This window comes from Acipenser ruthenus, chromosome 22 (genome assembly GCF_902713425.1).
Source record: "Acipenser ruthenus chromosome 22, fAciRut3.2 maternal haplotype, whole genome shotgun sequence".
Lineage (NCBI taxonomy): Eukaryota > Metazoa > Chordata > Actinopteri > Acipenseriformes > Acipenseridae > Acipenser > Acipenser ruthenus.
Genome location: NC_081210.1, coordinates 26,656,580 through 26,680,983, shown reverse-complemented (window position 1 = coordinate 26,680,983; position 24,404 = coordinate 26,656,580). Strand labels below are relative to the sequence as shown.

Sequence of the window (24,404 nt, the reverse complement as noted above, 5' to 3'; positions counted from 1 at the left end):
CTTAACAGTAGTACGGTGTTTAATGTTAGATTTTTAAATGTCACTTTTTTCAGACTGTTAGTTTTCCCCTAAGTATATGAGAAAACTACAAAGCGGTATGTAACTCAATATGTTAACGGAACATTATTCAGCAGGTTTCATTTGACTTTATGAAGCAAAAATAGTTCATTCTGTAGGGTGATGTGAAACTTTTAGCCATAGTTGTATGCACCAACTATCAATCCGCCCACATTTATTGTCTTTGTGAACCTTCAGATTACACGACAGGTATTCATGTTAATAACACATTAACAGGATGTGTGGTGAATAGTGGGTTACTAGCTTGGTGAATATGGGACAACACCTTCAAAGTGAAGATAATTAGTTGGGGCTAACAAAATAGTTCCTTTTAATGTTCTCCGTGATGCACATCTATTTATATTAAGGTTTCAAATGCGCAATTTTGAAAGACATTATGACAAACATGTACTTTCACTGCAAAACATACCGGGTACAGTACTACAGCTGATTTGTAAGCGAGGCTTAATGGGCATGCTCGTTAAATAAATAGACAATAAGAATAAGATTGTGCCAATTTTTCTAAGATCTACGGTGTCTTTCCCTGAGAGTGGTCAGAAAAACACTCACTCCGACACTGTCCACCAGCCAAGCGAGAAACCCTTGCAACCAAGGGTTTCTAGGCAGTACAGACTGGTCACATGACCTGGGTCTGCCTGGCTCAATCCCAGAGGCTGCAGTGAGCGCTTTGGTCACGTGACGTACACTGGAACCTGAATCTGGCTCTACCTAGAATGATAGCAGCTGCTTCCTTGTTCGGTGAAGTGTTTTGCTACGTATTTTATTGTAAAAAAAAAAAAAAAAAAAAAAAAAGGACTGAAAAAATGAAAGACGAGCCTTTTTTTTCGCTAAATATGTAGACTTTTTAAAGTGAGAAGAAAAACAAACCAGTATTGTAAATTGGGAGCTCTTTTGTTTTTAAACTGGAAAGTGAAAAAGACAAAAGGCTTTCCATTAGAGATGGTTTGGGCCTAGAAGATAGTAGAGGTAAGCGGATTAACTTTTTTTTTTTCTTTTTCAAAAAATGTAATCATGGAGTACTTATTAAATACATAGTTTAGAAAAGATGACAAAGTCGTACATCGCTTGTGATGATTTACACACATGATAAGTATATATATAAATGTACACAAATAAATGACAAAATATTTGATTTCGTAAAATAAATCTTTGGTGTATCTATCAAATACAAGCTCGACAAATAACACAAAGTATGGTAGTGTGTGTTTTTTTTTTGTTTAGTTTTTTAAGGCACAGTTTAGTAAACCAACGTGTATGTTTTGCTGTTCACATAATAAAATCAGTCCGGTATTGCGTAAATAAAAATAAAAATTTGTAGTAACATTGACATCTGACAAACCGTTTTGTGTGTGTGTTTATTTTCCTATTTTAATGCTTGTTGTACTGCAGGTTAAAGTGAAAGAAATACATGAGAGTCTCGTATATAGTTCTGATCAGTAGAACCGGGTCGATTCAGTATGGACAAAATGTATACCCCCCATTTTCTTTTTTATATATTATAATTTTAGGTCAAGATGTCTAAGCGCGCATTGATTGTTAACGAAAAAACACGAATTTTAGTATTCACGTTTTCCCTTAATCATTTTGAAATCCTGGGATAGATTAAGCAGTATGTAATTTACTAGCAAAGTCGAATTTGTGTTGAATTTGCAAATATTAATAGTGACGTCAATGCTTTGTTCCAGTTAACGCTACGGCTTGAGAGCGGAGATGAGCGTGCTGTGTGTGTGTATTTAGTGGCTAGCGTCAGTACAAATGATTATTTCATTATCTATTTACTAAATACTCGAAATTAATTAAAATAATACAATAGGCTTTCTAGAAACTAATTTGTGTTTTGGAGTTGAAGTTAGATCCATTGGGTTTTGCATTTTCCACACTTTCATGATGTACTATTTCCAAATAGTTTCCACCTCTTGCAATGCTTGTAGTTGAGCATTGCATTAATCGAGTTAATACCAATATCTATCCGATTGTTACAGTGATCCAGGATTCCACACGGTAGTAGCCTTTAGAAATCAAAACAAAACTATTTAATCTATTAAATGTTGCCGAAATATGAGTTGTTTTTATTGATAAATATATGCTGGGGTTGTACGGTATTGCATTTGTATTTCTAAGTGTGGCTTTGGAAAATATATACTTCCTACTCGCTGCCTTACACTTTTTTTGGTTACAGTATGTTGCTGAGTGCTTAAGTTTTAATTTTACATTTAAGGGACATTTGCATTTGGGAATTATACTTGGTGGGTGTGTTACAAGAAGTCCATTACAGTACAGCTGAAATCAATGAAACAAGATGAAACAATGACGATTCTATGTAATGTGATGAAAATAATTTAGTAAAATGTAATCTCTGTTGTGTACCTATTTTAAACTTCTTTGACATTGCCCAGTTAAACACTGGAACATTAAACAGTGTAGCTGACCTGTAGCAATAGGAGAGGAGGCCATTTTAAATGTTAGACAGTGGGGGAGGGAGTGGTTAGCAGAGAATTAGTCTTACTGCATAATTACACAACACATTGGTGCATGGCTCAGTGCTTTCTTGAAAACTGGTTTTAAAATCTGTAATAGTGAACAGACATTTATTTAGGCATGAAATAATTGACTGTCTTGTCTGTCGCCCTAACTTTAACCTTGCTTAAATATATAGATTGTCAATATTTGTAGTGTTAGGGAGAGTTTAACATGATTCATGATCATCCAGGCTTAAGAGACTCGACAGACAGGAGGTGCAGACTTATTTAAAATATTTTACCCCGCTGTGGTGTTCATCACTGGGCTGAGGGGGAAATGTTTTTTTTTTTTTAATTACATTTTTTGTATTGACTTTGTATAGTAATAGTGTGGTGCTTGTAAAGCCCTGCATTAAAACACATTGCACCTATTTTCCATTGGATTTGAAATGAACGTCTTCAGTAATAGAATGAAGTTGTGAAGTTACTGTACATTTCAGGGGGTTACAGTGAAAGAATGTTTTTAGGTCAGATAAAAAGCGACATCAGGATAACACCACCCTGGGGATTTGCGTTTCCCCGTTTTGGAATAATCTGACTGACTATAGACATTTTAATGCTCTGTGTTGGAGGAAAAGCATTTGTTTATTGTTTTTTAAATGTATTTATCCAGCTCTGAGTTGACTGTAAACTGTAGCCGGCTTTCCCACAGTGGATGAGCAGGACCTTTGCATCAGTTTCATATAGTTACGTCACCTATCATCATGCATGATGTATAACTGTGTTGTCTGTTTTTTTTTTTTGGTCAATCACAAGGTATATGATGCAAGTTTTGCTTAAAATGTAGTGGCGGAAGGAAGTCAAGGAAATGTTTTGTGTGTTTCAGGAAATTGAGTAGATTTTTGTAGAGCACATCTTGTTAGGACACCGCTGGAGAAGTAAAAAAAAATCTAATGCAGTCAATATAAAGTTAAAGAGTTACGCTATTCAACGTTCAATGGGAAACAGTCCAGAGGCATCTTGAGGTTTCTGCTGGTTATACCTTGGGTAGTGTGTGATCATCAGCATCAGTGAGAAGTGCTTTGTAGAAGATTCTGTGTCCATCTCTGAAAGATGTGGTATGTTTGATTTTGATAATTTCTTATACCCCTTTTATTTATATGGAATAGAGGAAGCATTCTACAGCAGTGACCCCTGCTGAGAGAATGTTGGGTTAGGGAGGCTGTGAGGCAAGCTCCCTTTCTGCCACTGTCTCAGGTTGTGACAAATGATCTTGTGATATGTGCTTTGTTTTTAATTACTTCTTTCAATTAACAATTGAACCCCTTGTGGTGTCTCAAGGAGAACTTTAGTCTTTTCACGCCTGACAGACTGCTCAGTTTGGGATTCAGTACACAACCAAGCCAAAAGGCGCTTGCACCTAAGTAAGGTTTTTGTTTTTCTACAGCAGTTGGATTTATTTGTTTGAGGTATAGAAGCCCCAATTTAAAGTCTTTAAATATCAATGTAAAAGAATGTTTATAAAGACCTTCATCGAAATACTGTACTGTTCAGTACTTTTGTACAAGTGTCTGCACGGTGCTGTTTCTTCTAGACTAATAACATCTGTAAATTGCACTTGCCAGCAAAAAATAAATACAAAATCTTTTGATAACCAGCACTGTGGCTTTAAGTATCCTTTGCTAGTTTGCTTTTATACAGTAGTCTGGGGGAATAAATTGAACTTGCTCTGATTGGTTTGAATGTCTCTAAAGCCCTGACATCATAGGGAGGATAGGCTCAGTGGGATAAAATAACATCTCCTTTTACGGACTAGAGCAGACAGTTCCATTTTTTTTAGAGGGGTGGTAATTGCCTTCACTGTTAGTGGCCTATGTTCTGAATCCAGATACATTTCATCAAACCAAAAGGAGAACATTTCCGTATCCAGCAAGTTATAAAATGAATGTTTCACAGCTGACACCAGGTAGCACTAATCTTGAAATGCTTTGCCTTAAGTAACGTAGAATTGTAGATGGTATAAGAAAAAAAAAAAGATTGCTAACACTGTTGGGTGCTGTTGAACAAGAAATCAAAAAGGTGTTGACCCACTTAGCTTTTATAAAAAGTATTATTTTGTTTACAGTAAGTACCTAAGAAGATTTATTCAGCAATCTATTTGGAAAGGGGACCCCAAAACACATGCACATTTAAGTTTGAATGTAGTTTACTTTTACTTGGGCATCTTGTCCTTCCACCCCTGTCAGTAATTTTAAATTGGATTGTCCCATGAACAAGCTGAAACCTCCCTAGCCTTAGTTTAGAATTATCTCAAAGCAAATATGTTTGCAGGTTAGTAATAAAATGGTGCTAATGTAAATTCAGTAGAAGTGCGCTTTTCAGGTGTTAGAAGCCAGTGTAGAAATCTGTGAACTGACGCTGCTGAAACCAAGCACCGTGGTGTTCTTGAATCTCTCCAATGAAACACTGTTTTGAGTTATGGCCTCACAGGCTGGGTAAGCAAGCAAGCTGTTTGAGATGTTTGAAACTGAGGAGTAATTGTTGTTTGCTTATTTTGTTTGCATTTTGGATTTTTTTTTTAAATTAATAGAGGGTGGAACTTCTTTACTTTTAAAGCGTGCTTTATGCTTTGGACATAAATGATCTAATGAATTAACCCACCCCTGTTTTTTTGTAGGTGTTTTGTAGCCTTAAGGCTGAGAGAACCAGCTGTTCATATTTCTTTTAAATGTTGAAGTTTAAACACTGTGGATGCAAGCCAGTAATGGCTTTTCATTCTGTTTTATTACAGAAAAAATAAACTCTTATTGTACTACTATTGTAGTCTACTGCTTGCACCTACCACACTTGAGCCTCATTTATGAAAGGCATAAAACTGGTGCAGACTTCTCAACAGAGAGGCCATATTTATTTTATCTGAAAGATCTCTGCAAATGTTTGGCTTTGGCTGCCACTTATAAACACAAAATAATGTTGCGTGCTCAGGCTGCTTCTTTGTTTTCTACTGTGGGATTCAGGTTAAAGGCGTATTCTGGGGAATAGCAAATTCCATTTTTCAAAAATGACCAATTCCGTGTTTTCCTTTTCCCCACTTTTTTTTTATCAATTTATTGATCATTAAACTTGGCATTTGAACATAATATTGATAGTTAAAATAAGTACATTAATAAATATTACCACAATTCTTTATTCTTTTTTTTTTATTAAATCCAAGATTTTGAATCAGACATTGCTGTAATAGTAAGTTAAGCACCTGAAGACACTTACACTGTAGCTCAGTCTACAATAAAGTTGTTTTGATAAGACCTTTTTAGCTTATTGCTGGCATTACAATAACAGTAAAAAAAATCTTAGTTTAGAAACAGTCCACTGACTCGTTGCTACACAGGTTTACTGCTGTGTATCGCCTGATTGTACTTTAAATAACGCCCCTTTTAATGTATGCACATAATGACTCCTCCCAATTGTTTCTTTGCCAATTCTACCTTGTTATTTGTAAATGAATATCTTTGCGACACAAACGGTGTGTAGTGTAGTGACTAGGCCTACATCCTTTACACAGTAAAGCAATCTGTTTCCTTGTAGAGTGTAGAATGTAGAGCTTTGAGCTTACTTGATTAAATTACTTGAACAGACCCTGTTTCAAAAGATGACTGCTGGATTGTATTCGGAGGTTGTATAGAGTCAATACTTGTATGTGATTTGCCCATGTCTTTAAAGCAGGATTATCTCAATCCTTTTGCCTTGTATACAGATTAACATGGCTTTGATGAGGATCTTAAAAGGATTTGGTACAGTATGTGCCCTTTTAGTTTGCCATGGAGTTTAACAAGGCGTGTTCATACATAGCCTCCTCCAAGAATATAAATGCAGTTACACAGTACATGTGTCCGTAATGTACCAGAATGACCAACATCCTTATCTTGTTAAATAGAATCTCAGAAGAAATGCCCACATATTGGGAAAATGAAACCAGTCAAGAGGTTTCCAAGTTAGTCTTCATAGCTTGAACACATGTTCTACAAAATTCACCAGGTCTACGGTCTAATAGTACCGTGACAAAGTAGGGAATAGTGGTTAGGGCTCTGGACTCTTGACCAGAGGGTCGTGGGTTCAGTCCCCGGTCGGGGACCCTGCTGTTGTACCCTTGGGCAAAGTACTTTACCTAGATTGCTCCAGTAAAAACCCAACTGTATAAATGGGTAATTGTACGTAAAAAAATAATGTGATATCTTGTAACAATTGTAAGTTGCCCTGGATAAGGGCGTCTGCTAAGAAATAAATAATAATAATACATACAAGAAGTTGCTTTAATAAGCAATTCTAGTAAATACATGATTCAGTGATGTGTTTCTTAATTTGAAGATTGTATAAACTGTAATTTAAAGGATGTGGTTGTTCAAGAAACATACCGATAAAAGTAATGAAACTTACATTTGACTGCACAAAATAGTTTCCTTTTTAAATAACTATCATAGTTTCATTCTGGGCTAGCTGCGTTAGCAAATTAATAGCCCTTTTTGTGGCACAAGTGGGCATACGTTTCGGCAGATGCCTTTGTCGGTTTTAATGATAACTTACATTTTAGTTCGTCACTAGATTTACAATGAAACGTTGTCTTGTATGTTCATGTCAGATTTAACATTCTGTTTTGTGTTTAGAGGAATTAACTTGTTAGCTTTGGAAACTCGACAAACCACATTTTCTATAGATCACAGTCTATTAGCAAAGCTCATCATTTAAATACAGATGCAAGTAGTCTACTGTACTGTATACTGTGTTTGCAATAATATAAAGCAGCCTTTTTGAATGTTTAACGCAGCATACCTTGCAAAAGATGTGCTGTGAGCACTCTCTGCCTGTTGAATGTAGATTACTGTACCTGTAGAGCATGGCTGGGACTGATTTAATTTCTGGCAAGCTCTTTACAGTCTACTGCAGAAGTTCATCATAGTCATTATTCTTTTTTTACTGTACTAATTGCTTTTCCCTCCCAATACCAGGCAGAGTAATTTTCTTTCTGTAATTTAGGGCTGAGTGCAGGGTAGTTTTGTGTTTCTAATCCTGATTAAAACCACTACTGCATGTTTTACACAAGATTAAGTCAATCCGTAGATGCCAACTTTGAACATTATTGACTAAGATACAACATAATTAAAACAAATAAATAAATAAATTAAAGAAAAAAATATATATGGCTTTTGCTTCATTTGATCTACTGGAATAGATGCAAAAAGGGTGTCCCCCCATGGGAGGTTCTACTGTTATATGGTTTATTTGGGAAAAATACTGCCAGGTGAAAGATTAGTATATACTAAGTTTATAACTGCTATTTAAATAAATAAAAAAATAAATAAAAACTATTGGAATTTTTGGGGGAATTACAGTAAGACTAGACTGGGGCAACCCCTGACACTATCTTTCCATTGTAGATTTGAAATTGGTGATACGAATTACAAAAATGATTCATGGTGGCTCACCAGTGAGTTACCTAGTATCATTCAATGGCTAGTGCTGCTTTACAATTACACCTTTCTTGGAAGTGAAAAACTATTTTGAAGACACTGAAAAAGGCCAGTGGAAGCATTTCTTTTAGTATTTCTAAATTGAGCACTATTGAGTGTGTACTAGTTCTGGAAGGGATACCTTTGCAGTATGACTTGGATAAATAGTTTACAGTACCACTTAGAGCTGGGGGACTTAAAGTTGTGTAGACTTCTGTTGACAAATGATTTCCCATATTCTGCCAGTATGTACAGTAGTAGGGCCTATTCTGTACCTGGGCCTTGCTGTATTCATTCTTGCTCTACCGTGAGTGTTTTGATTGTTGGGCAACAGAAATGCTGTTAGTTCCTGATTTACTACTAGTTAGCTACTGTAAGTGAAGGATTTAAGTACACAGTAGATTTGAATAAAGTATTGAAAACTGCATGTTCAGGTATATTGTCAGAATTTTTTTCTTTCTCCCTAGTAGTATTTTAGCCATCTGGATACAGTGATTATAAACATTGGTCAAAAACCAGGAATTATGTTAAGGGACCAATTCAGGTTACCCTAACGTAAACCCCTGTGTTAAGGGGTCTTACAGTCACCCCTCCTCAGTAACTGAAGTTACCTGACTACAGTGCCCTGTGTTGTGTGGCAGGAACCTTTTGGATCTTAAACATTTTTCTTAAGCTGACTTTTTTTTTTTTTTTTTGGTCGTATTTTTCAGATGCAGTTACAGTAGCTGAATTGGCATATAATAGCTACAGGAGGTTATAATTATAAGAAAGTGTAGCAAATGCAATGCATTTAGAAGGGCTCAAGTACAGCTTCAGAGGGTAACCCATGTAGTTTGTACAACAGTATACTGTAGCTACCCCCATTGCAGTTTATGGTCCAGATTTACTTGGCATTTTTACCACGAACTGTACAAATGCTTAGTACTGAATCTTCCCCACTATATCTTCATTGCGTCTACTAAAGTAGGCACTGTATAGCATGCGTTCCTGCTGCCTTCATGACAGCTTGTAGGTTTGTTGCACCGTATCAAACTACAGTATATTGTTAGATTTACCATTGCTAGTTTTGCTGTGTTTTGCATGGTCCTGTAGCAATCACACGATCAAGCATTGTGCCCTGCTAACAGGGTAGGGGTTGGGGGAAGAGAGGCAAAGCCAGGGAGAAAAAGCTTATTTTGTGTATTTGTTTAGTTTCTTGGTGCAATAGTGACGATGGTATTTACCATTTGTCTTGTACATTGTTCTTAGTGTTTTTGTTTTTATTTATTTATGTAATATTTTCTTCCCTAATTTTTTTTTGGTCAGTGTTTTCAAAGTACAGACTCTAGTGTTTGGCAGCGGTTTTGTTTTCTTTGTTACAGATAGACATCCATGTTTTTAATAATTCTAGAAAAAGTGCTGAAAGTTTTTCTCCACGCTTAGTGACTGTGTCTTTGTTGTTAGCAACATGAACCGTGAAGACCGGAATGTGCTTCGTTTGAAAGAAAGGGAAAGGCGAAATCAAGAAACCCAACAGGGCGGAGAGGCCAATCCAGCTAACTCCCCTCTCTTTGCTGAACCTTATAAAGTTGTAAGTTTTTTTTTTTTTTTTTTTTCAGTTTTCGTTTTTTATTTTGTTATATAAATTAATCCAGCATTATTTATATACTCATTTGGGAGATTCAAAACCACAGTATTACAGTATGGATTGGTTAACACTAGAATAAACATATTGTAGATAATCCTTGATCTTTAGTATTCTATCCAAACAGGATAGTCCTTTTAGCATGTATGTCTGTCTCTAGAGCCTTTGCCCTTTGAGCGCCTGTCCCCATTGTGTGAAGCCCTGACTCCACGGTGCAGCTGGGAAAGTTAATGTTTAATTTGTCCAGGGCATTGGGGTCAGTACCCCTGCTCTTATTTGACTAGGCCATTGGATCTTCCATGAAGCAGACAAGACTGGTTCTGCAGTAAAGGGATTTGAATCTGAGACCTTCAGGCCCAATGTAAAGTCTGCTGCCAACTGAGCCTAAGATGAGGTGAGTGGTGCGTTCAGGGATAGCAAAGAAAAAACAAAAACATTGGGCCCTGCACTGCCAACCACATGGTGATCAAGAATGGGCATTGGCAGGTAGGCACTGGGCACCAGGGAGAAGGTGAGCCACCCCCCCTCCCCCCATTCACTAGTGGATTCACTGGGAAATTGTGAGCTCTTTGATATTCCCAAGAACTGTCAGAATATTTATAGCAAATTCTGTATGTTACAATTGCAGTATTATCTCAATGGTATGTAAAATATACTTTTTGTTGGGAAGGGGGTGTGGGAACATATCATTTCAAAATAATTTGCAAGAGGTTATATGTAGGGCTTCTGATTTTTGGTTTTAACCAATAAAACACCCCAGATACAAAAGCAATGAAATCGGTGTATAGCCAATAAACACCGGAAATGGCTACTCAATTCACGTTGACATCTTTCCCATTAAAAAAAAAAACTAAAACCTACTACAAAAAAACAAATAACAAACTACCTTTCCCAGTGCAGTTGGGCAATGTCCTTCCTTCTTGACTTGTCTCGCATTGATTCATTCTGAATACTGTAAACCACCCCAACTACTGAGTGGCAACAAATTCCTACATTTCTATTGGAGACTCCGCTTGCGAGATTTAAAACAAGATTACAATTAGATGGCTTGTTCATGGGATTTAAAGCTATATTAGTTAGACAATTTAAATTGTGGCAATGTAAAACAATGCCTAGGCACACAAAAAAACCCAGAAGAATGTGTCTGTGACCATAAGGATTTTGTTGTGGAAGACAGCAAAGGAAAGAAGGTACGACTTAAGTGTGCAGGTACTGTCGAGGTAGAAAAAAGCGCCCAAGCATTTCGGAAAGTAACCGAAAACAATTTCACACAGTAGGCCTATATATAAATTGAAAGACCCCTATTTAAATAAAATTCAAATAGCTAAATATAAGCACCGAAAAATGAAACAAAAACTGAAAAACAGAAGCCCTAAGTTATGTTACTTTGGCAAAATTGAGAACTAGTGTATTTAAAAAACGTAGTGTCCTGCAAAACATACTTTACTATTCACCCTACGGTATGTCCTCGTTGTGGTTCACCCTACAGTATGTCCTCATTGTTTTTTCAATAAAGGGGATTGGATTTTTCAGTCACACGGTCTTTTATTTTGCTTTTTTCAAAGTTCTGGCTTTAATCAAGTCTGAGGAACTAATAACAAATGATAAAGTTAACTGAAAATGTTACTAGACCATCATTGTAATAATTCTTATCAGTAAACTGCAGACTTGGATAAGCAAAAAGTCTTGGTGTAGTTAGTTGAAGGCTATGGCTTCTTGCTTTGGTTTAATTTTAGTGTTTTCCATATAGAAGTATATTCTTTGTAGCTTGGTTTAAACATAAGAAGTCTGCTGCCTTATCTAGTGTTTTTTTTTTTTTTGTTACCCTCAAGATGTCACTTTACGATGAATTGTGATTAGTATACTGTAGCTCTGTTATCCAAAGTAGGTATGTTTTTTTGTTTTGTTTTCAAAGACGTATTGTAACTACCCTCTGAAAGGTATAACCATATTTAATTTAGAATTACTAATCAAGTCCAAACCTATTTGTTACCATTGCCTTTTAAAATGTGAGAAACAAAATGCAACTGGTCTTTTCCTAGACAGAAAATCATGTATTACTTTAATGTGATGCATTTCTCTTTGTAATGTAAAGCAGCTTTAAATACTGTGTGGTTTATGTTAAAACCTTTTTGGCTGTACTGATGGGAGAAATGCAGAAACAGTACGTATGTAGGTCTGATGGGAGAAGTAGTGATGTACAGTTCACTGCATTGTAGGTAGGCTATTATCAGTAGCATTGGTACCCCAGTTATTTGTGTGTGTATTGTTTGCACCTCTAGAGTATTGGTCTGTTCTTTCACTGTATGTCATGGATATTTTGCAAACAATTAGTATTTAACTTTATTTCTTTTGGTAGGAAGGAAAATAAACTATAACTACGAAGATGCTGAAGATCAGCTAGATTCAATCAAATATTCAATTGGGTGTCTCCATATTCTGTTTTTCTTGTTCCCCTAACTACTATACCTTTTTCTTATGTGCTTATATTATGATCACTACTCTTAAGTTAATAATTTAACACTTTGATTCCCAAAAAAGCTGATGATGGTTTGTATGAAGTTTTGCTATTTACGTTTTTTTTTAATCTTTGTTTTAGGATCAACGCAGGACCTTTTTAGTACCCCAATCAAAGGGTTAATCACCTGAAAAGCTTTAGATGAAAAAGCCCAGTAAAGATATAGGTTTTTCTTTTGTCTTAGATTAGCCAATTTTATCTTTAGGTTCATTACTTTTTGTGGCTGATTCAAGTTACTCTGATGGAATTACAGACAACTGACCTGTCTTTCAGCATTTAAAAAATAATAATAATAATAACTGTTGTTTCTTTTAGTCTAGCAAAGAAGATAAACTATCCAGCCGCATCCAGAGTATGCTCGGTAATTACGACGAAATGAAGGACCTGATCGGAGACAAATCTCTTCAAAAGCTTGTTGGAATCCCCAAATCTGCTGTACCCTCTAACCCAGAGGAGAAATCTTTTGGGGAACAACGCTCGAGTCAGAGCAGCAAATGGACTCCAGTAGGACCTGCACCAAGCACCTCATCTTCCCAGTCACAGAAACGATCCAATTTACAGAGTAGCCACAGTAGTGGCCAGCGGACTACCAGCAGCAGTAGCCAAAGACACGAACGGGACTATAGTGGTAGTAGCCAAAAGAAAAGCAAACATGGCTCAGAGCACTCTAAATCTCGTACATCCAGCCCAGCCAAGGGATCTTTAAGTTCTAGCCATTCCAGGTCACACGGGAGTGACCACCAGGGTAAAGAGCGCCATAGGTCCAAGTCCCCGCGTGACCACGACTCTCCTTCTCGTGTTCACACATTTTCATCCAGCGGGCAGCACTCGAGCCAGGCTTTTCCTCCATCGTTGATGTCCAAGCCCAGCTCCATGCTGCAAAAGCCTACTGCCTATGTCCGCCCAATGGATGGCCAGGAGTCGCTTGAACCCAAGACGTCATCTGAAAATTACAGCAGCCAGTCACACAGGAGCAGTATGGGAGAGATGAAGTCCAGTAGCAAAGCATCTCTTGCTAAACTCAAGATCCCTTCCCAACCATTGGAGGTAAACTAGGATGACTTTGACCACTTTCTTTTGTTCAGCAGCAGACAAGTGACTGACAGGCCTTCCTCTAAACAGCCAGCTTTGTGCTGTGTAGTGTTACTGTTACTCCAGTGGGTTAGTAAGGCAAGAAGAAAGCAGCAACACTATTTTAAACAATCACATCTATCAAAGACAACACATACTGTGCACTGTCAAATAAGCTTTCTTTTGAGTATTCTACTCAGAACGTTATTACATAGATCTAAATGTATTGATTTTTATATTTTCTCAATGTTTTTTCCTTTTTTTGGGGATAAATAGTATTCTGTCTTGCAGGCATCAATGTCTGGTGATGCCAGTTGCGTGGATGAAATTTTAAAGGTAGGAATTCTTCGAGGGATATGACAACATAAAGGAATGTGAGGCTTACATTTGAACTCAGAATCACAAAAAACTAAACTGACATTTAAAACCTGTAATTCAGTCTTTGATACAGAGTGTCAGAAAATGGATTCTATTTTACTATCTTTCTCCTTCTTTCTTTAGGAAATGACTCAGTCATGGCCGCCTCCTTTGACAGCAATTCATACGCCATGTAAAACGGAGCCTTCAAAGTTTCCATTCCCAACCAAGGTGAAACATTCACTACATTCATACATTTGAGTAATACAGTACATTTTAAAATGTAACTACCTAATCAATTACACATTACCCAGGCGGTCTGTCTAGTGCAGATAGGTTGCTTGCAAGAATACCATTTTGTTTTAGCATTCTTGCAACTTCTGTAGAGCTTGTAAACTGCAACCTTCTTTGTATGACTTGTAAACAGAAAGTCATAATTCTGCCATACAGGCTTGGTATTACATTGGATTCATTATGTACACAAACATGTTTTGAGCCAAACTCTGAACTTAAGAGTGTTCAGTATCTGGTTTAAAACATTCTCTCAAACTATCCCTTTTTAATCACATTTATTTTTTTTCTTCCAGGATAATCAGCAAGCTAGTTTTGGCAGTGGTGGTCAGAGTAAGTATTAACCCAAGATACTGGAGCTTCATTATTTTATATATATATATATATATATATATATATATATATATATATATATATATATATATAGTACTGTGCAAAAGTTTTAGGCAGGTGTGAATAAATGCTGTAAAGTAAGAATGCTTAATAGTTTATATTTATCAATTAACAAAATGCAAAGTGAGTGAACAGAAGAAAAATCTACATCAAATCAATATTTGGTGTGACCACCCTTTGCCTTCAAAACAGCATCAATTCTTCTAGGTACACTTGCACACAGTTTTTGAAGGAACTCGGCAGGTAGGTTGGCCCAAACATCTTGGAGAACTAACCACAGTTCTTCTGTGGATTTAGGCAGCCTCAGTTGCTTCTCTCTCTTCATGTAATCCCAGACAGACTCTATGATGTTGAGATCAGGGCTCTGTGGGGGCCATACCATCACTTCCAGGACTCCTTGTTCTTCTTTACGCTGAAGATAGTTCTTGATGACTTTCACTGTATGTTTGGGGTCGTTGTCATGCTGCAGAATAAATTTGGGGCCAATCAGATGCCTCCCTGATGGTATTGCATGATGGATAAGTATCTGCCTGTACTTCTCAGCATTGAGGAGACCATTAATTCTGACCAAATCCCCAACTCCATTTGCAGAAATGCAGCCCCAAACTTGCAAGGAACCTCCACCATGCTTCACTGTTGCCTGCAGACACTCATTCGTGTACCGCTCTCCAGCCCGGCGAACAAACTGCCTTCTGCTACAGCCAAATATTTCAAATTTTGACTCATCAGTCCAGAGCACCTGCTGCCATTTTTCTGCACCCCAGTTCCTGTGTTTTCGTGCATAGTTGAGTCACTTGGCCTTGTTTCCACGTCGGAGGTATGGCTTTTTGGTCGCAAGTCTTCCATGAAGGCCACTTCTGACCAGACTTCTCCGGACAGTAGATGGCTGTACCAGGGTCCCACTGTTTTCTGCCAATTCTGAGCTGATGGCACTGCTGGACATCTTCCGATTGCGAAGGGAAGTAAGCATGATGGGTCTTTCATCTGCTGCAGTAAGTTTCCTTGGCCGACCACTGCGTCTACGGTCCTCAACGTTGCCCGTTTCTTTGTGCTTCTTCAAAAGAGCTTGGACAGCACATCTGGAAACCCCTGTCTGCCTTGAAATTTCTGCTTGGGAGAGACCTTGCTGATGCAGTATAACTACCTTGTGTCTTGTTGCTGTGCTCAGTCTTGCCATGGTGTATGACTTCTGACAGTAAACTGTCTTCAGCAACCTCACCTTGTTAGCTGAGTTTGGCTGTTCCTCACCCAGTTTTATTCCTCTTACACAGCTGTTTCTGTTTCAGTTAATGATTGTGTTTCAACCTACATATTGAATTGATGATCATTAGCACCTGTTTGGTATAATTGTTTAATCATACACCTGACTATATGCCTACAAAATCCCTGACTTTGTGCAAGTGTACCTAGAAGAATTGATGCTGTTTTGAAGGCAAAGGGTGGTCACACCAAATATGGATTTGATTTAGATTTTTCTTCTGTTCACTCACTTTGCATTTAGTTAATTGATAAATATAATCTATTAACATGTCTATTTTTGAAAGCATTCTTACTTTACAGCATTTTTTCACACCTGCCTAAAACTTTTGCACAGTACTATATATATATATATATATATATATGTGTGTGTGTATATATATATATATGTGTATATATAAAATGGTATATAATATATTAATACATTTATAATTGTATCTACAGAGAGATATGTCACATCCAAAATTACTTCAAGTGGCCATCAGTCAAAAGTGTAAGTGTTTTTCTATGAATATTACAAAATACTTAACTAATTAAGGAGATTATTTACTGTAGAGTTATAGAATTGACCTATACATAAGCACTTGGCTGCCACAGGGTCAGGTGACCTGAGATGTGGATTTTGGACAAGATATGCTACTCCATAGTAAACAACAGAAACGTCTTTGTCTGGTAGACATAAATAAGAAGTTTACTGTCATTTTCTTCCAGATACTTATTTGATATTCATAAGTATTGTTTGATTCACAGTGCTTATCAATTTAACTGAACATTTTTAGTCAAACTGATACCAAAGCAACACCCAGCGAAACACCCAGTAATAACTTATTCTTCAGCAGAATGTGATGTTTGACAATCTGATCCCTGGTTCTCAGAAAATTTAAACTAGACCATTAGCACTAAATTTGCAAAACGTAACTTTTTTTTTTCCCCCCGCTCTATTTAGGCCTGATGGTGATCAAGCAAAGTAAGTTGTGCAAAATCATTTTTTTATTTTACTTAAATCAAACTGTATTTGGTATTTAGCATGAGTTGGAGTTGTTTTTGTAGGACCAAATTGAACATACATGAATACATTTATATAACAGTGTATAGGGAAGAGTAAACTGTCTGGTAACTATTTCTGTTAAGTATGCATTTTTGTGACGGATTAAATATGCTACTTTTAAGTACACGTGTGTGTGTGTGGGGGGGAATAAAATGTACAAACAATAATGTCTTCTAATTTATTTAAAGTATGCTGGAAGATGACCTTAAACTCAGCAGCAGTGAAGATAGTGATGGGGAACAGGTAAGACATACTGATTTTTATAATGAATTGGTATCCATTTTTAAATATGTAGCTGTATTGATTTGTCAGTAATCCACACCCTTCTTGTCCCTATAGGAGTCTGCAAAGACTGCACCTAGAAATCCTTCAGCAAGGTAGGCGGGCGTATCTCGAATCAAGCTCAGACCAGTTCAATGTGAATTGTTTGCAACAATAACCAGTTGAACTACTTTTAATTTTGTTCCTTAGTACTTCAGAGCCTTCTCAACACAACAGTGAAGGAGCAGAGCATGATTCGAGCAGCCACAGTGGCTCAGAGAGCAGCTCTGGGTCCGATTCTGAAAGTGAGAGCAGCTCCAGTGACAGTGAAGCCAATGAGCCAACAAGGATCCCATCCCCTGAGGTGGGGTTTAAAGTTAAGAGAGTTTAAACCTTTAAACTATATTATGTGTATTAATATAACATTAGAAGGTAGTTTTTTTCAAATACCCACAAAGAAAGTAATTGCATTAACCAAATACTATTGAGTGTTGTAATGTGTTGCATTGGGAAAACGCTGTAAAACTTGAAGTTTACTTGCAATAGGATTGTCATGTTGGATATTTTTTTATAATGTACTTCTGCATATAGGTAATTTTTCTGCTCTTTGTCACTTAGTACAGATATATGAACACTGCAAATCCTTACCATGCTGAGGGGAGGGGGATAAATAATATTGTCCGGGTAATGAAACTGATATAGCTAATACTGCTAGGGACCTGCATACAGTACATTAGTATATTGGATTGGTTTTGAGTTTACCTTTCTAAAACTGTTGTAACTTTTTTTTTTTTTCTTCATCTTAGCCTGAACCACCACCTACAAACAAGTGGCAACTTGACAACTGGCTGAAACAAAATAAGGTCTCACCAGCCTCTTCTGTGGATAGTAACGTCCCAGTGAATTACAAGAACGAGAACCGGGAGCAGAGCTCAGGCAGGGGGTATGCAGGCCAGGGTGGATCCAAAGAGTCTAGCTCTTCTGCTCCCGGCAGAGACTCACGGACTTCCCAGAAAGGGTCGGAAAGTGGCCGCAGCCGGCAGAAATCCCCAGCTCAGAGCGAGAGCAGCAACACCCCGCGACGGACTGTGGGTAAAAAACAGCCTAAAAAATCTGAGAAGACGCCTGTGGTTGAGGAGCCCAAGGGAGGACTGAAAGTCGAAAGCGAAACCCCTCCTGAAATAAACCGGCCCAAAGCTCCAACAAAAGGTTCACGAAAGCCCAACATTAAGAAAGAGCCCAAATCATCATCGCCCCGGCCCGCAATGGAAAAGCGGAAAAGCAAGACTCCTAACAAGCCTTCGCAGAAATCCAGGGAATTTATAGAAACGGACTCTTCATCCTCTGATTCAGAGGAAAACGAGAGCATTCCTTCCTCCTCACAGACTCCTAAGTACTCTGAGAGCGTCAGGACTCCTGCTAGTAAACCTTGCATTGAGGAGGAAGACAGCTTTTTTAGACAAAGAATCTTCTCTCCTATGGAAGAGAAGGAGCTACTTTCGCCCCTGAGCGACCCAGATGACCGGTACCCTGTTATACAGTCTCTGATTGTTAAAATAGACTTAACTCTGCTGACCAGAATCCCTGGGAGACCTTACAATGAAATTCAGCAGCCCAAGGTAGAAATTGATAGCATGGTAGAGAGGGAAATTAAAGAATTTCAGAAGCAACCCAATGAGAAGAGTAAAGGTAAAAGAAAACACAAGGTAAGTGTAGTAGGTCTTCTTTTATTTATTAATTTTTTGTAACAATATGCAGTCCCTGTAATTACATCTTCATATTTTGATCATACATTTTGCTGATGGTTTAATGACTTTTGTCAGTGACATGTACTTTTACCTTTTTAATACATTTTATCATTGAGTGAAATATATGCCAGACTGCATGCAAATAAAAAAAAATAAAAAAAATGCTAGTTTTAATAAATATTTGTATTGTATTTCATGTAGACCGAGGATGACGGCATCAAAAGTGAAAGCAAGAAGCCTAAACTGGAAGACAAGAACACTTCAAACCACAAATCTAGCACTAAAGAGTAAGTATGTATGTATGTATGTATGTATGTATGTATTTATTTATTTATTTATTTTTAAAACAACAATGCTAAAAGTAACACATCTGAGTGTTCCCAATAAAAAACAATTTGCTGCCTTTGACCGGAAATGGCTGAGAGTAATGATTGAGAAAACCTACAATTTCTCTGTATTTCTATCACATGCCCCTTTTATTTCTATCACAGATACTATTCTGTATATATTTGTTTTTGTTCACAAAAATGTCTGTTATAATTCCTTTCTTTGGGTAGGGGAGATTTAGGATTATCTTAAACATAAAATAATAACAATTATCTAAAATAAGTCAGCTATTTTATATGGCCTCATTCTTTTTGTTTTGAAACTTTTTCAACAAATCGATCCTGCTTACCCAGGTCATCCAAAAGGGTTTCTGAAAAGGAGAAAGAACATGCTCCCTCTCCATCTGTGACTATGCCACTGAAAACCCCCAAAGCAGACCACCAGAGTCGCAAGAGGACAGTCAGCCAGTCGTCCACCTCCATCTCCAGCAGCACCAGCAGTAACAAGGAGAGTGGCCGGAGCAGCAGCAAGAGCAGCTCCTCATCCTCCAAGCACAGGAAGACAGAAGAGAAACAGGCAGGGAGTGCCAAGGAGAGCAAGGTACTACGAAAATTGTAGTCTGACCTGCTTAACTACTACGCATTCAAAGATTGAATTGTGTACTGAACATTGAATTAGTAGTTGTTAAAAGTAGATTTAACTAAATAAAAAGTAAGACCACACAGCATTTCAACGTGCATGTCAGATCTGTTGTCTTGTTTCAGTCACGACAGACTGAAGCAATTCACATCTTGGGATGCCAGTTGCTTGTCCAGTCTCTGTACATTAGTTTTGGTTCATTTATTTTATCTCTTGAAGTTCACAAAATGAATTTCTTTTATAGGACAAAGCTCAGAAAAGCTCTGAAAACAACCCTCATCATCCTGCGTCGTCATTAGAAAACTCTAAGTCTAGAAAATCAAAACTCACATTTGAAGACAGGTAAGGATAATAAGATGTGAACATCACATTGAATATTTTCCTGCTCATAAACAGATCATATTTTCCTGGTACAAAATCTAGACTTTTATGTATTACTGGGTTGATTTAATAGAAGTCTGTAGATAGCTGAGAAGTTCTGAGCCTCATTTACAAGCAACAAATCTGACTTTGTTTTTTAAGAATAGTTAGGTTTATAAGTTTGGAATGCAAAGGCTGTTTTGTTTTCAGATTCCTTGTGCATGTAAACTAACTGATGTTACAGCTTGTAAAAACATCACAAATGCAACCTTTGTTTTTCCTACATTAGATGCATACAATCGAAAATCTATTATTATTTATTCTGGCTTATTATTTATTTCTTCTTAGACACCCTTATCCAGAACGACCTTAAAATTGTTACAACATATCGCAGTACAAGTTATCACATTATAAAATATCACATTACAGAATCATAATACAGATAAGAGTAGTTATGAAAGTACCGTAAGATCAAATTCAAGCAAGAGCAAAATAAAGCATACAGTCAATTGAGAGCAGTTAAAACTTATAGTAAATAATTGCTTATATGAGAAGTCCAGTGAAAACATGTAAGTATGATAAATGGATGAGAATGATTTCAAATAAGAGCAATTACAAAGAGACAATGGACAAAATCCTAGAAGATCTTTTAATTTGAAGACAGTATTGTGAATTTCAACAACTGCCTTGTTGCCTTTCACTAAATATGAAAATCTTTTACAGAATACATTCTGCAGATCATTATTTGCAAGATGCCAAGAAGCTGAAGCACAATGCAGATGCACTGGTAAGGCATGCTGTACAATGTTGTGCTGCTGTTCTTGTTTTTTTTGGTGTATGTACTGCTAATTTTGCTACAGTCCTGTTTTAGTCTTTTTATGTTCTTTGTGATAACCTACCAATGGATCTATTATTAGTATTGTGCTTTATAATTTCAGGTGTGTGTGTGTGTGCGCGCGCGCGCATGCATATAAATACACATACATATGCATTCTGGTGTTTAACAATGATTTCAATTTCTCCAAAGATGGACAGGTTTGAAAAGGCTGTGTATTACCTGGATGCTGTTGTATCTTTCATTGAATGTGGAAACGCTTTGGAGAAAAGTGCTCAGGAAGCAAAGTCTCCATTTCCTATGTATGCAGAAACTGTGGAACTGATCAAGTAAGTACTTTTATTTTATTTTGTTTTGTTTTGCATCTAGAACCTCTTATCCAATTGTGATGTAACTTACTAAGTAAGGGCATTCTTTTCCACAAGTTATTGAAAGTGTCATATTATGGTGGTATATGGAGGTGACCTGACAAACTTGCAGTATCACATGTGGATGGAGGTCATGATCGTTTTGTATGTACAGCAATGGTGAGACATGCATGATGCTGACTTACTTGTTTTATTTTTTAAAGTACCGAAGCTCTTCTGTTAACATTTTATCTCTCTTGAATGTGCTTTTTCATTTAAAGATCAATAAATTCATCCAGCATGTCAGCAAAAAACTATTCACAATCTGAGGGATGCCTGCCAACTTAGCATCATTACTAGCCATACAATAAATGATAACTCAATAGAGTGCTCTTAATGTCTTTGATCTGCATTTTAGATACACTATGAAGTTAAAGAGCTACATGGCTCCTGATGCTACATCGGCTGACAAGAGGCTCGCGATACTATGGTATGTGTGTGTGTGATTTTGCTTCAGTTTTTTTTTCTCCCCAATGTTTAGGACAACTAGTAATTTAGTTTTAGTGAAGGAATAAACATTAAAAAGGTCAAGTTATTGGCTTCAGTAAAGTATTCAAAGTATTTGCTCATTTACATATGACAACACTGTTAAATTACTGCTGCCAGCTTATTGATGAATATTCTGTGCTTATTTGCTGTTTCTCTAGTCTCAGATGCCAATCGCTTCTCTATCTGAGGCTGTTTAAACTGAGGAAAGAAAGCGCACTGAAATATTCCAAAACGCTAACTGAACACTTGAAGGTAAGTTTGTAATGTTGAAGCTGCAAGTTTTAGTTGGGCATGTCTTGTCATCTGCATTTCCTCTGTTTACTGCAATTTCTAATTTCACATTTTTGTGCTTTTAGTATAGCGTTCACTGCTTTGGTAACAGTAGTAATTTCAACAAGCTTATTGCTTTAAATGTTAACTCTTTTTCTGTTTTTGTTTTACTAGAATTCCTACAGTAATTCTCAAGCTCCTTCACCTGGAATGAGGTAAGAATACTTAAATAACATTATTATTATTATTATTATTATTATTATTATTATTATTATTATTATTATTATTATTATTATTATTATTATTATATTTCCTTAGATCTCAAGTGTATATCAGATCTTTTCTTATGTTTCACAGCAAAGCAGGAATGCCTTCCCCAGTATCGCCCAAGCTATCCCCAGGCAGTTCTGGTAGCTACTCTTCAGGGAGTTCAAACTCTTCAGGAGGCAGTTCTTTAGTCACTATCCCACAGAGAATCCACCAAATGGCAGCCAGTTATGTCCAGGTTACATCCAACTTCCTTTATGCCACAGAAGTATGGGACCAAGCTGAACAACTATCTAAAGAACAAAAAGGTATGCTTTTAGAAGATGATTATACCTGCAATCCTTCAAACATAAAATCTAATTGACTTTTTTTTTTTTTTTTTTAGGTAATCCACTCATAATTTTTGTTAACACAATTCTTCTCCTCTCCCAGATTTTTTCACAGAGCTGGATAAAGTTATGCCCCCTTTGATCTTCAATACCAGCACTATGACGGAGTTGGTGCGCTACACGCGACAGGGATTACATTGGCTTCGACTTGACGCAAAGTTGTTACCGTAGAGGCTGGAAACAAGACTCATATTTTAAATATAATCTTAACTGCCTCAGATTTCTCTTCAACACTGTGTTCATTTTTATATCAGATATTGCCAAAAAAATCCCCAAGAATTGAAATGGGGTAATCTAACTTTACAAAATCTGTGGTTTGGAAAAGACATTTGTATTGAGGCCTGAAGCCATTTCTTCCACTGAAATTTTGTGTAAACAGATGCATTTTCTGTGCTTCTTTTAAAAGCCATTTGTATTAAAGGGCAGGAGGTCTTTTAGGTAGCTCATTACTTTGTTTAACATGAGATATATATAGATTTTATTTACCCTGTGAGATTTTATTGTATAGACCCAATTATTTATTTTGTTGTTTTGTGGTCTCTAATTTTAAGTAGTCATTTTCCATGTATCTTGTTGGACTTAAGATAGTAATGTCAAGTCACAAAACCTAAAATGCTTGTGGTCTAGGTGTGAACAAGTGTTTTGTTTTATTTAATATGTTTTTAACCTTGGGTAAGTAAGTGTAAAAAAAAAAAAAAAACACATTTATTTCATAAAGGGGCACATACAGGCTCTGATGAAATGAAGATCTTATTTAAGAGTAAAATACTGGCAAGTGCTGTTTGAAGTTTTGAAATGGTATGAGTCATGTATGTGCAAAAATAAAAAGGCACTATAATTTAAAAAGAATAATTCATAATTCTTCACACTATTTGGCCATGCAGGGTACTTTATTTATATTGTTTTTTTTTTTTAAGGCAAAATGTATTTCCCTACTCCTATTGAACTTATAGGAATGGAGCAAAGTGTAGATTTAACAAAATGAGTCCTTTTTTTTCAAATTACACTTAATTCATATGCATTAAAAAATGTTTAAAGAGCTGCTTTTCATTTTATTTTAACAAGTACCTCTTTTTTTTAACCAAAGGTGCTTTTAAATAAAGGTTTGTCCTTGCTTTTATATTAAATTGTGTGCCTTGTATTTAATATACAGTAAGGTAAAAGTGTCTTGCTTTGTTTTGATCTGGCATTTATACAGCGTGTGTATAACATGCATAATACACACATCCATAAAATTGTTTGAATATTAACATTTGAGTCCGGAAAGGAGATTTTGTTTTGTTTATTAAAACTAAAAATGCATGGTTAGGCTTTATTATTCAATGTGTTTCACTTCCTCAACCTGTGCTGTTGAAAGGCTGTAAACCGGTTGCTTGTTGGTACAATGAGCCAATGCTCTACATTTGAACCTTTTAAGGTCAGGATTGAGGTGGATTGGTGGAAGCTCAATATGCACTGTGCCAATCAGTAGCCATGCCACAGTACCTCCCCTTTTCACAAGCATTAAAACAAATAACAAAAAATATATAGTTTTGTAACACCACATACATTTTTTGCAAGGCATCTAAGTAAATAATTAAATCATTTTTCAATCAAGTTTTTTTTTAAATTTGCTTTTGTTTTTCCTGGAGGATCCTTTTCATATTTCTGTGTTTTTGCTTGAATAGTCCTGGCATGAGACATTTGTATTGCTTCCTTTTAAAAAGACAAAATAATGTCTCCGGAATATCAAAAGGTTTGGCTTGCCCAAAAATAACTACTATTGATAAATGTCTTCTATTTTACTGACCATTAAATCCTGGCATAACAGAA

At 36.6% G+C, this 24,404-nt stretch overlaps 1 protein-coding gene across 7 annotated transcripts; it reads left to right on the top strand.

Moving 5' to 3' along the window:
- The first annotated feature begins 605 nt into the window (after positions 1–605).
- LOC117431288 (AF4/FMR2 family member 4-like) lies at positions 606–24,404 on the top strand. 7 transcript variants are annotated; one of them, XM_058996300.1, is made up of 22 exons: positions 606–1,044; positions 9,485–9,611; positions 12,499–13,230; positions 13,531–13,590; positions 13,756–13,842; positions 14,199–14,235; positions 15,997–16,045; positions 16,499–16,519; positions 16,789–16,843; positions 16,940–16,977; positions 17,072–17,237; positions 17,668–18,567; positions 18,811–18,896; positions 19,290–19,536; positions 19,820–19,917; positions 20,659–20,722; positions 20,963–21,099; positions 21,536–21,607; positions 21,825–21,918; positions 22,111–22,151; positions 22,294–22,511; positions 22,636–24,404. In XM_058996300.1, exons 2-22 carry the CDS (start codon positions 9,489–9,491, stop codon positions 22,761–22,763), a joined length of 3,453 nt encoding a protein of 1,150 aa, XP_058852283.1. In that variant the 5' UTR covers positions 606–1,044; positions 9,485–9,488; the 3' UTR covers positions 22,764–24,404. The 7 variants fall into 7 exon arrangements, with proteins under 7 accessions (XP_058852283.1, XP_058852285.1, XP_058852281.1 ...); XM_058996298.1 differs by lacking the exon at positions 606–1,044 and adding an exon at positions 4,905–5,032 and having other exon boundaries at positions 17,072–17,225; XM_058996297.1 differs by lacking the exon at positions 606–1,044 and adding an exon at positions 4,905–5,032.

What these genes read in the sequence shown, in the direction of transcription:
- LOC117431288 (XM_058996297.1), top strand. An exon ending in TCCCTTCCCAACCATTGGAG is followed by an intron (nt 13,231 to 13,530) that starts GTAAACTAGGAT and finishes GGGGATAAATAG; the next exon opens with TATTCTGTCTTGCAGGCATC. An exon ending in AAGATAGTGATGGGGAACAG is followed by an intron (nt 16,844 to 16,939) that starts GTAAGACATACT and finishes TTGTCCCTATAG; the next exon opens with GAGTCTGCAAAGACTGCACC.